At 57.1% G+C, this 11,101-nt stretch overlaps 2 protein-coding genes across 2 annotated transcripts; both read left to right on the forward strand.

The window, feature by feature from the left end:
- Positions 1-3,471: 3,471 nt before the first annotated feature.
- LOC148053135 (uncharacterized) lies at positions 3,472-5,801 on the forward strand. Its single transcript, XM_087776071.1, has 7 exons — positions 3,472-3,503; positions 3,594-3,713; positions 3,917-4,090; positions 4,469-4,510; positions 4,680-4,764; positions 4,869-4,922; positions 5,244-5,801. Exons 1-7 carry the CDS (start codon positions 3,472-3,474, stop codon positions 5,349-5,351), a joined length of 615 nt encoding a protein of 204 aa, XP_087632197.1. The 3' UTR covers positions 5,352-5,801.
- On the forward strand, positions 5,799-8,744 carry LOC148053136 (T-cell activation Rho GTPase-activating protein-like). Its single transcript, XM_087776070.1, has 9 exons — positions 5,799-5,911; positions 6,141-6,302; positions 6,388-6,497; positions 6,668-6,863; positions 7,091-7,208; positions 7,342-7,487; positions 8,047-8,138; positions 8,225-8,395; positions 8,713-8,744. The coding sequence occupies exons 2-9, from the start codon at positions 6,147-6,149 to the stop codon at positions 8,735-8,737; spliced, it is 1,014 nt and encodes a 337-aa protein (XP_087632196.1). The 5' UTR covers positions 5,799-5,911; positions 6,141-6,146; the 3' UTR covers positions 8,738-8,744.
- The last annotated feature ends 2,357 nt before the right edge of the window (positions 8,745-11,101 follow it).

The following is an 11,101-nucleotide window of genomic DNA, read 5'->3' on the forward strand; positions in this document are numbered from 1 at the left end:
CCAGCAGGACTGGAGTTTCCTTTCAACTTGAGTCGCGTCCTCCCAAATTTCCTCTGGCATTGCAGTGGGCAAGGTGCCCTCCTTGTCTTCCCTGATTTATTATTCCCTAATAAACATGAGAGGTCGTTTTGGCCTGCTCGGCCCAGTCTGGAATAGATTGCAAGAAGTACCGTCTTCTGCAAAAGCCCGTTCTGCTACAATAGGGTCGCGGGGGTGTGCTGGCCCCCGGTGACTGCTATGGCTTGGATTTTTGTATTGGTGCCTTGACTGCCTCTTCATGCTCTGGGTTCTACTCCCACCGGGTTCCCTTTCGTAAAAGTGAGTACAGTGAGCGAGCAATAATAGAAAACCCAGGTACCTGTTTTTTCCAGCACCCTCCAGTACCCCAAAGTTGTTGTAATTCCCTCCTAGGCTGGGGCATCTGCAATTGTTCTGTTTTACTTCAGGTGTCCAGCGGGATTGCTGCACTACCTGCAGTCCACCAAGGACCTACAAATTTTACTTCTCTACTCGGTCCCTGACAATTTTGGGGTGGAATTTCAACTTCTGCTTTCTGTAGTGTTTGCCACACTGCTGCTGCCCCCGCTTCCCCCACCCTTTCAGGGGACCTCCCTCCGATTAGGATATCATCTCTGTGTTGGTACAGTTTCACATCTTGAAGGAGTGAGACTGTTTGAAAGAGTTCAGCAAGTGCAGCCTGAGCAATTGCAGGTGGCTGTTTACACCCTGTGGGAGTCTGTTACGGGTGTATTGTCTACCTTCCCAAGGCAAAGCAAATGTCTCTTTCTCCTTCTTCTGCCAGGGGACCACAAAGGACATATCCTTCACATCTAGCACTGCCATCCGTGGGCGTGCGGCTGCTTGTCATCACGTGGCTGTTAAAGCTGCAATATTAGGTGCTGCAGCCGTTTGCAGAGCTGTGTTGGCATTTAAGTGCCTATAATCAATTGTCAGACGCCATCTTCCACCTGGCTTTTGGACTGACCAGACGAGTGAATTGTCTGCTATTACTTCAGAAATCCCATTTTGTGCCGCAGCCCTGCCGCAGCAGGGCCCTCTGCAGGTCATCTGGTCCAGCCCGCCTGCTCAAGCAGGGTCACCCAGAGCCAGTAAAGTAGATCACCCTAACAGTCCAATATGGGTTTCTCATGTGCAGCTGGAAGAGCGTGTGTTTTCATCTGTGCCCCTTTTCCTCTGGTCCTCTCGGGGCAGAAGTGATTGACAAAGGTAGAAAGGTGGCGCGAGGCACAACTGTTGCAAGAATCGGCCACAGTCCTTGTCTCGGTGGGAAGGTCTTAGCTCCTCAGAAGCACGGACTTAGCACTCGATCGTGATTTAGGTATTATCTGTTTGCCTCCTTCCAAACCAAGGCTGCCGTGGTTAAGATCTGGATGTAGCTTCCAGTTCAGTAGTTCTTCTAGTCAGGGTATTGTTGATTCCCTAGCTGTTGAGAGTAGAAATCGGTGTTGAAATCTTTTTCTCAGCACGTCATCAACCAAGCTGATAGATAGCAGTGGGCAGTGGATCTGAACTGGCCCCAGTGACCCACCATGGGTTAATTGTTCCCCTCACTGGGGCTGTGGAAAGAGGGTTTTCTGAATTCCCTACCTGAACTGCAGCTCTCGCTAGCCTCGGTGCAAGTGGACCCAGCAGCTGGTCCTGAAAAGCACCAACGCAGGACACGGAAAGCTTTGAGCCACTGGGGCTCTTCTGGAATCGCCTCTGCCATGTGCACCCATGTCTGTGAACAACCCTTCTCCTCCAGCTGAAGAGCAGCTGCAGATCTTGCTCATGGCTCAAGGACGCTGGTGGCCTCGCATGGTGCCTGAGGCTTGGGGCTTGCGTTGCCTGTGCCCAGCTGTGCCCAGCTGTGCCCACGGGGTGACAGAGGAAAGACTTTCCCTGGGGAAGAGGCACCAGCGAGGGGTCGAGATGGAGGAAAACCTCACCAACGTTTTGGCTCTAGGCGGAAAGTTCTGGATCAGAGAGGAATTCTACATCTTCCGCAGCATAGCACAGGCCACTGGCTGGACAGCAAGTTTTTTTTCTTTCTTTCATTTTTCCTGGAAGAGTCTCCTGTTGGCACCGAGTAGAGGCAGAATGTCAGGCAAGGTGGCTGATTGAATGGGAATGACAGAGGGCAATGGACTTGGCTCGTAAAAGCCCGATTGCTCTACAAGTTGAATCTGTTTTCTCTCGTGCTTTTTACTTCTAAGGAAGGGGGCGGGTGGAGGGGCGTGGATGATTTCTCGTCAGAGCTCCTCAAACACGCGTTGTAGCAGTCGAGGCAGAATATGCCTTTCTCACGTACCTTTTCTTTTTGCACCACGGTCAATTCAATCTGCTGATCAATAGCCCACGGAGGTCCATAGGCACCTTTGATTGGGATCCTTTGGCTCAAGAGCTAGGTGCAACCTCCTGTCACCAGTTTAGGCACAATGAATGCAGATAATCTGCTCTCTAATAACCTAAGCTACTTACTCCCTAAATGATCTATACGAGAGTCCAGCCCCATCCGACGGTACACATAAGATCAGCGCTATGAAGAGACATGACGTTCCAATGAAAAATGAGACAGATGCTTGAACGACTTTTAAGAGCTTGCAGGAATCAAAAGGGGAAGCCCTGTATCTAGAAGAGAAAAAAACAACGTGGCTTTTCCCCCTACATTTCTGAACCTTCTGTGACAAGGTATGGCATATCAACGTGCATGTCTGCAAGGCCCCGGGCTGCACTCTGCGGGTCCCGTTCACGGTCGGTGATCTGGATGATGGGGCAGAGTGTCCCCTCAGACAGCTTGCAGATGGCACACAGCTGGGAGGAGAGGCTCACGCGGCGGAGCGTGGTGCTGCCGCCAAGCAGAGGGCCCTTGAGAGGCTGGAGAAAGGGGCTGGCAGGAGTCTCATGCAGCTCAACAAGGGCAAGAGCAAAGTCCTGCAGCTGGGGAGGAAGAAGCCCTTGCAGCAGTGCAGGCTGGGGCACAGCCAGCTGGAAAGCAGCTGTGCAGACAGCTGGGCTCATGGTGGAGCCCAAGCTGACCCCCAAATTGGAGCCAGCCAAGTGGCCTTGGGGCCAAGAAGGCTAACTGCCTGCTGGGCTGCAGGAGGCAAAGCATTGGCAGCAGGTGGAGGGAGGTGGTCCTGCCCCTCTGCTGTGTCCTGCTCGGGGCTGCCCAGTGCAAGAGAGACATGGCCCTACTGGAGAGAACCCCCAGCCCAGGGCCCTCCCAGTGCCACCCCCCGCACCCCCCCCCAGTGTCCGTTGGGCTCGGAATGTTGGCCACTTGGAGCCAACAGCCACCAGTGCCGGCAGGACGGAGCTGTGCTGGCCCGGAGCAGCGCTGGGAGGAGGCAGGGGCTGGCCGAGCAGCTCAGCTGCGGCACCGACACCAGCACCCCGCTTCCCATCCTCGCTGTGGCCGCCTGGGCCGTGTCCTTGGTGCACGGCGAGGGTCCTCCTGTCCCGGGCGGGATGGGCCAGGCCAACTGCTGCTGCGGCTCCAGGTGGGTTCTCCCTGTGGCTCGGGGACACGCGGGCATGGCCGGGCCCTGCAGCAGCTGCCTTTCTCATGCCCGCCGCTCGCTGCTCTGCAGGGAGGCTCTCAGCGACATCGAGGTGGTGCTGAGCGCAGACGTGCGGCTGACCCGGGGCCGCAAGAGGAGCGAGAGGCGCCTTCTCCTCCTCCAGGAGGAACTGGTCATCGCCAAGTTGCAGTAAGACCCTCAGAGCCCAGCTGCCTTTCCCCAGCCCTGGCCCTGCCACCAGGGCAGGGACACCCTGCCACCAGCCCCAGGCCCCAGCACCTTGCTGCTGGATGCACCCCTGTGCGTCCCAAGGCAGGCGAGGGACAGGGCTCTCGCCGGGGCTGCCCCAAGGAGCCCACCTCCAGCTCCCTGCCCGCCTCTCCTCTCTGCAGACGTGGCACCAGCGTGCGCCCACAGCTCCGCCTGGCCCTGGACAAGCTGTGGGTGCTGAGCGGCGGGAAGGAGGCAGCGGGGCAGGAAGAAGAGGAGGAGGAGGAAGGCAGCGATGAGGACAGGACCTCCCTCATCCTCGCCTGGCCCACCGGCTCCTGTGTTGCCACTTTTGGGTGAGTCGCGGTGCCACGTCCCATGGCAGGGCAGCAGAGGTTCCCAAGCACGCCCCGGCAGCCATCCTGTGAATGGCCTCTGCCCTCCGTGCAGAGCCCGGGCAGGGAGCGGGCAGCACGCCCACAGGGACGGGTTGGGGGGCATTTCCATGGCCTGCATCCCCCCACCACCTTTTGGTCCCCAGAAGGGAAGGGCAAAAGCAGCTGCTCTGGCAGGAGAGAGGGAGCCAGGGCTTGGGCAGTGCCTCTGTCCTTCCCCACGGGGCTCTGTCCTGCCCCTCTGTCCTTCTGCATGGGGCAGGGCTGTGCAGGCACCCGCCTCTGCCCACGGGCTGGGGGGCAGCGGGGCCTGATGCTGCTTCTCCTCTCTTTCTGCAGCTCCCGGGCCCTGAAGGAGCTGTGGGTGGGCACACTGCTGGGGTAAGCCGGGGGGATGCTCCAGGTGCAGCCGCACAGGGGAACACAGCTCCCCAGCTGGGGAGAGGTGCCCCCGCGGCTGCGGGCAGCTGTCGGGCAGAGCTGCCTGACAAGAGAGAAGAGGCAGCTTGGGGCTCACCCAGCTCTCTCCCTGTCCCTTCCCGCTGCACAGGACACCAGAAGGAGCAAAGAGAGCCCGGGTGACCCGCCTGCCGTCGATCAAAGCCCTGGAGAAGGAGCTGAGTCGCCGCCATGCCGTGAGTGTCTCTCTGCTCTGGGCTCTGTCCCCAGGCACTGCTCCTCCAGCCGAGCATCAGAGGCATTGCTGCTCACCTTCTTCCACTCCTCCTCTCTTGCCCAGTGGAGGACATTGAGCGCCAGGAGCCTGGAGAGGCTGATGGAGGGCCAGGCAGAGGTGAGAATGGCTGCCTTTCACCCACCTCTGGCTGTGCCGAGGTGCCAGGGATGTGCGGCGAGTGGGGTGAGCTTGTGCGGGAGGGAGGGAGGGTCCCGTGGTGCCTCTTTGGGAGCGAGCGGAGAGGGTTGGAAGGCTACCAGGAATGCGGGCAAAGCCGCACTGGCAGCGCTGGGAGGAAACCTGCGGTGCAGAGCAGAGAGCCTGGGAGGGCGGAGGGTCCCAGCTCCGCCACGCTCAGGCTGCTGGTGCCGGGTGGCAGCTCGCCGGTGGCCCTTTCTGCTGCGGGGCTGCTCTCTAAGCACAGCCTGCTTCTTGCAGGCTGATCCCAAGCAAGGGCCTCCGACAGACCCAGCTAGAAACAGAGGGGGACTTGGCCACTCAGCAGGTGAGTTTTGGAAAGAAAGGCAACGTCCTGCCACCGGTTGAGCTGTGCTCACTTGTCCCCTGAGTGTCGCCATGCAGGTGTGGCAGCCCAAGGGAGGACGTCACCTGGACGAGCAAGGGCAGCCGCTGGGCAGTGACAGCTGGATGTGGTTCTGCGGGGACACGGAGCCTCTGCTGCTGCCCACAGCTTGGAGGAGGGCAGGCCGAGGGCTGGGACAGGCTGTCCCGCTGGCACGACGGCTCTCAGCAGCCTGCGAGCCGCAGCCGCCTTTCCAGCTGCTGGCTCCCTGCCCGTCCTGCCGCAGCGCTCAGCACCACGCTGCAGGCAGGGCAGGCAGGGCAGGGCAGGGCAGGGCAGGCTGCGGGAGCGCTGGCCTGGCCGTCTCCATTGATGGGCTCTCGCTCTCTTTCCCTTTGCAGCAGGAGGGAGCAGCAGCAGCAGGAGGAGGAGGAGGGGGCTGCCCTGGCCCTTTGCTCTGCGGCGCAGCTCGGCCACTGCCCAGGCGCCAGGGCAGGCGGGCTCCGGCTGCAGCAGGCCGCTTTTTGGGCAGCCCCTGGCAGCCCTCTGCGGGGAGGACGGCACGCTGCCCCGGCCCATCCAGGTAAGCCAGCCTGCACCCCTGTGGTCCCCAGCCCTCCGACTGCTCCAGAGCCGGTGTGCCCAGGGGCTCCGCAGATGGGGCATTGGGCTCTTCACCCATGGCTCATGCTTCTGCTTTCAGCCCCTTTGCAGCAGGAGGGAGCACAGGCTGGGGCTGAACTCTGGTCCCGGCCACCGCTTTTGCAAGGCAGCTCCTCAGCCAAGTAACTCTCCTCCTGCCTCTCCTGCAGGAGCTGATGGCTGTCCTGCACCAGCAAGGACCAGCGACGGAGGGCATATTCCGCATGGCGGCCAGTGGGACAGAGCTTCGGGAGCTGCGCGAGGCCCTGGACCGCGGCGCGGACGTCGACCTGGGAAGCCAGCCTGCGCTGCTGCTGGCCGTCATCTTGAAGGTGAGTGCTTCTGACCTGCAGCTGGAAGAGCTCCTGGCATGTCTGGAGTGTTCAGAGGCTCACCTGAATGCCCTTGGCATTGCAGGACTTCCTGAGAAGCATCCCCGCCAAGCTGCTCGTGACAGACCTTTACGAAGACTGGATGGCAGCCATGCAGAAGACCTGCCAGGAGGACAAGATCGAAGAGCTGAAAGCGTAAGTGTGGGCAGCAGCCTGCCTGTTGAGCTGGAGCCCTGACCGCTGGCTGAGAGCACCTGCAAAGCTGCGCAACACAGCCGCTGGCTCCCACCTGCCTTGGGCAAGCCTGGGGGACACCTGTGGGCAACTTAATCTGCTTGAGTGACGTTGTGTTCCTGTTCCCTCAGGGTGGCCCACAAGTTGCCTGCAGCCAACCTCCTCCTCCTCAAGCGCCTGCTGTCCCTCCTCCAGCACATCGGCCACAACACCTCCACCAGCAGGATGACCTCCAGCAACCTGGCCATCTGCCTTGGGCCAAACCTGCTGAGCCCACCCAACGAGGACCTGCTCCCTCTGCAGGCCATGCTGGAGGTGACTCAGAAGGTACGCTCCATTGAGCAGCGGGCTGCAGCCTTCCCAGCCCATCAGAGCTTGGCTCTTCAGAGGTCCCTGGCTGCCTGCTCTCTTGAGCAAATGCTGCTGGCGTGGCTGCCAGCAAGAGCAGCCCCGCAGCCACAGCCTGCTGCACAGAGGCCAGGCTCAGGAGTGGCAAAGGCTGCTGGATACATGTTCAGGCACCTGGCTTGAGACCAAGGCTCTGATGTGTGCAGGTGAACGTGCTGGTGGAGTTTATGATTGAAAACTGCGGTGACATCTTTGCGGAGGAGGTGGCTGGCCTCTCCTGTCCATCAGCCCAGGCGTCGCCAGCACCCATGGACAGATCCACAGGTAGGAGGAGGGACTGAGGGCTGTCAGAGCGTGAGCAGAATGCTGCTGTAGGGCTTGGGGCTGGACTGGCTTTAGCCGATGTCTGCTTCCAACAAGTCACTTTGCTGCACATGCTTTTGCTTTCGCTTTCCAGAGCTGTCTTTGGAAGAGCAACGTGGCCCTGCAGGCCAAGCAGACATGGAGCAGCAGGCAAGCGCCTTCCCGGACGCACCACCCTCTCTGCTCGTCCTCCAGAGAGCAGCAGGGGCAGACACGGATGCAGGATGGGAAACGGCAGAGGTATGGCAGCTCCACAACCACTGGGACAAGGTGATCTCGGGTAGGAGGGTAGTTGCTGATGAGTCCAAGTAGCTGCTCTGCCTCTTCCTGGCACTCCATCTCTGGTGGCTTTGGCTGGTTTTATTTTTCTCCAGTAAAACTGGAAAGGTTGCCTCTCCACTGTGTTAGGCATGTGCTTAATCAAAGGCGATATCTCCAAAATACCTAGAGAAAGAGAGATTTGAAAAGCAAAGCCTCCCACCGGGGCATTGGTGGTGTTGCACCAAAGGGCTATCCGCAGAGCTCTGTCTCGGGAGGGCAGCAGAAACCGCGCCAGAATGAAGTGGGCCAGCCCTTTCTGGCCCGCAGGGGGATCGCAGGCTCCCTGCTGAATCGCCCCCCAAATTAATGGAGTGTCACGCACTCGTGTGAACAGTGTGTTCCAAAGGGAGGCCCTTGGAAGAAAGGGCTAATGCAAACCAGCCAAAGGGATCTTCTCTGGAGAGCTAAGGGAGCAAGCAGTCACTTGCTGCTCCAGGGCGTCCCTTGCCACCTGCTCACGCCAGCATTTCTCTGTTAGGCACCCGTTGCTGTGCCTCCAACCACCCCAGAGACCACGGCAGACCCCCTGGCCTGTGCAGAAGAACTGAAGAGCCTTTTGGAGGAAAGAAGGTAAAAGGAGTCAGCTTTGCTTAAACCCAGCACTGATTCCAGTTGATGCTGGCTTGACCTGTCTAATCCCACTGTGGGATGGAAAGGTTTGCAGGCTGCCCCCAGGAAACGGGAAACCAAAGACAAAGAAAGAGAGAAGAGGCCTGGGCAGAGGAGAGGGAATGCCAAGGAGACAAGAAAAGAAGGAAGAGAGAAAGCGTTGGGGGGGATCGAAAAGTGAAAAAAAGCAGGAAGGTCCAGCAGGTGAAGAAGCCCAGGTGTGTACCAGGGGAGGGCGAGGGATGGTGCTGCGCAGGGTTTGCAAATAACTCCCTGGCAGCTGCCCAGGGCTCCCCATCGAGCCCTGCTGCGTGGCACAGGGGCACTGTGCAGCTCTGCAGGCGCACAGGTCTCTAAGGGCATTACCCATGGGGACGAGGCGCCAGAGCCATGCCGTAGCCAAGGCCAGCAGGAGCTCTCTCTTCTGGGCCGTAAACAGTTCCTCGTCGGAGGTGTTCCCCAAAGAAAGGGCAACCAAATCCTGCCCCTTCCGGCCTTTGTGGTTTATCAGTGCTTTCTGACTCTGTCCTTGCAGGTGCCCATGTCCTGTTACTGCCTGAACCCCTGTGACTCCTGGGCCCCCCGCCCGCAGTGGATGTTTGCAATAAAAGGATCTTTTCTCTCTTCTGACTGTGTCTGCCAGACGATATTCTGGAGTGGGGAGCCGTTGTTTGGTGATGAATCCTAGGGCAGGAGTTTGGGGTCATCCCTTGTCCCGGAATCCTTTCCAGCAGGCATCAGGGCTGAGTTCAGAGGCTTTAGGAGTCAAAGCAAAGCACAGAATCGCACAGAATCACACAGAATGGCTGAGTCTGGGAGGTGTCGCAAATAGGTGGTTTCGGACACTTAAGAAATCGCCAACAAAGGTATCAGCAAAAGTGTTTCTAAGAGCAGGTTTTTAATAGCGTAACTTCACCAAGTTCGATGGCAAGGTTCCCTCTGCTAAGTACTGCCTGGTAGAGTCATAGAAAGGAAAACTGAGACACACTCGAGTTAGAATGCTTCACAGAGAGACCGGCGATGCAGAGAGTAAGGCACACCCTCCCGCTGAGTCATGAGGTTCAGGGGAGACCCCCTTGCTTTCTGAACTCCTGATGGAGCTTAGGTGCAGCTAGGTCCAGTCTTCGTCTCTGACTTGATCAACGTTTCATTTCCAAGTGGTCGTACATGCCATGTTTATGTAATGTTTGCAGTAGCACCAATTCAGCATGCAATCAAAGTTACTAAGGCAAAATCCAAGTTACCATCCTACAAGGTTAGGCACGACACTGGTCGCTTAGCAGAGACCTGTTGCTGGTGGAAGGTCTCTGTTCCTCGAGGAGCAACCTTGAGAGGTGTCCCAGCTCGAGGGGAGATGGCTGCCATGCAGCCACGCTGCCTAGCAGGGAGGGCTCCAAGAAGGCTCGCTTAGGCTGTCATATTTATAGGATAAAGTGGTTGGCCTGGAGTCAAATTACACGCGATAGAAAAGGTATGCCGGAGATTCCTTGTACCCACAACTTCCTCTGTGCCTTGAGAAATGAGTCTTGGAAAAGCCACCCGCTATTCGTGTGTCAGTCGCACGATCGCTGTTCCAAGCTGATGTGCATCCATGCTCACTTTGTCACTCTGCTCCTTTGTGGGTGTTCAGGGGACAGATTGCAACTAGAGGAGTTCACGGCCCAGCTACACTCAGGTTTGATTACATACAGGTTACCTACAGGTTACCAGGTTTCATACGGAATCAGTTGATTGTATCCATTTTACCTGCTGGACTGATTTGGTTTGTTTCATTTTTTGCCCAACTCTGAGATACAGAATGATTATAAGCAAGAAACACAATAAGGTCAACATTGACAAAACTACAACTGGACGGAGCATCCAATTCAAAATTCCAGTTGCTGTTGGGGACCATCCAGAAGGAGTTTCCCACCAGTGATGTTTTCCATCTTTCTTCGCTCTTTCTGGGACATGGTGTATCTCCGCTGCGTCGTGATGGACAGGAATTAGGGGTTTTGGCCGTTATTCCAAATTCGCTTTAGCAATTGACTCGGGTCATCGTGTTGCACCAGTTTTCTCACCAATGTGAGATTCATTCCAGTAGGGGTAGGCGATAAATCGTGATAGGCTGTAGAGTTAGGCTGTACCAATTGGTGAGTTGTGACAGGAGCGGGATAGTTAAAGTGGCATCCTCTGATTTTGGTAAAATGACAAGTACAGATATTTGAGCGACTGTATATATCTACAGTGGTCTTGTCTGGAAATAGAGACTCACAAAGGGTTCTCATACAAACACATCCGCTTCCAACGTACACAGGTACAGTTTCAGGGGTTTCATCAGGATGTATTTCAACATGACAAACATTAGGGGACAGTTCCATTGCCATTTAATCCCAGCGCAATGATGGGGTAGATGCCAGCAGGACTGGAGTTTCCTTTCAACTTGAGTCGCGTCCTCCCAAATTTCCTCTGGCATTGCAGTGGGCAAGGTGCCCTCCTTGTCTTCCCTGATTTATTATTCCCTAATAAACATGAGAGGTCGTTTTGGCCTGCTCGGCCCAGTCTGGAATAGATTGCAAGAAGTACCGTCTTCTGCAAAAGCCCGTTCTGCTACAATAGGGTCGCGGGGGTGTGCTGGCCCCCGGGTGACTGCTATGGCTTGGATTTTTGTATTGGTGCCTTGACTGCCTCTTCATGCTCTGGGTTCTACTCCCACCGGGTTCCCTTTCGTAAAAGTGAGTACAGTGAGCGAGCAATAATAGAAAACCCAGGTACCTGTTTTTTCCAGCACCCTCCAGTACCCCAAAGTTGTTGTAATTCCCTCCTAGGCTGGGGCATCTGCAATTGTTCTGTTTTACTTCAGGTGTCCAGCGGGATTGCTGCACTACCTGCAGTCCACCAAGGACCTACAAATTTTACTTCTCTACTCGGTCCCTGACAATTTT

Source organism: Nipponia nippon, unplaced genomic scaffold, assembly GCF_047370975.1.
Source record: "Nipponia nippon isolate SJK-2023a ecotype South Korea unplaced genomic scaffold, ASM4737097v1 scaffold_4, whole genome shotgun sequence".
Classification (NCBI taxonomy): Eukaryota; Metazoa; Chordata; class Aves; order Pelecaniformes; family Threskiornithidae; genus Nipponia; species Nipponia nippon.

Bases quoted from the DNA above. Each gene is read 5' to 3' on its own strand.
- LOC148053135 (XM_087776071.1), top strand. From the start codon at position 3,472: ATGGGCCAGGCCAACTGCTGCTGCGGCTCCAG. The intron at 3,714-3,916 runs GTAAGACCCTCA...TCCTCTCTGCAG, and splicing joins CTGGTCATCGCCAAGTTGCA to ACGTGGCACCAGCGTGCGCC. The intron at 4,511-4,679 runs GTAAGCCGGGGG...CCCGCTGCACAG, and splicing joins TGGGTGGGCACACTGCTGGG to GACACCAGAAGGAGCAAAGA.
- LOC148053136 (XM_087776070.1), top strand. From the start codon at position 6,147: ATGGCTGTCCTGCACCAGCAAGGACCAGCGACGGAGGGCATATTCCGC. The intron at 6,498-6,667 runs GTAAGTGTGGGC...CTGTTCCCTCAG, and splicing joins AAGATCGAAGAGCTGAAAGC to GGTGGCCCACAAGTTGCCTG. The intron at 8,396-8,712 runs GTGTGTACCAGG...CTGTCCTTGCAG, and splicing joins CAGCAGGTGAAGAAGCCCAG to GTGCCCATGTCCTGTTACTG.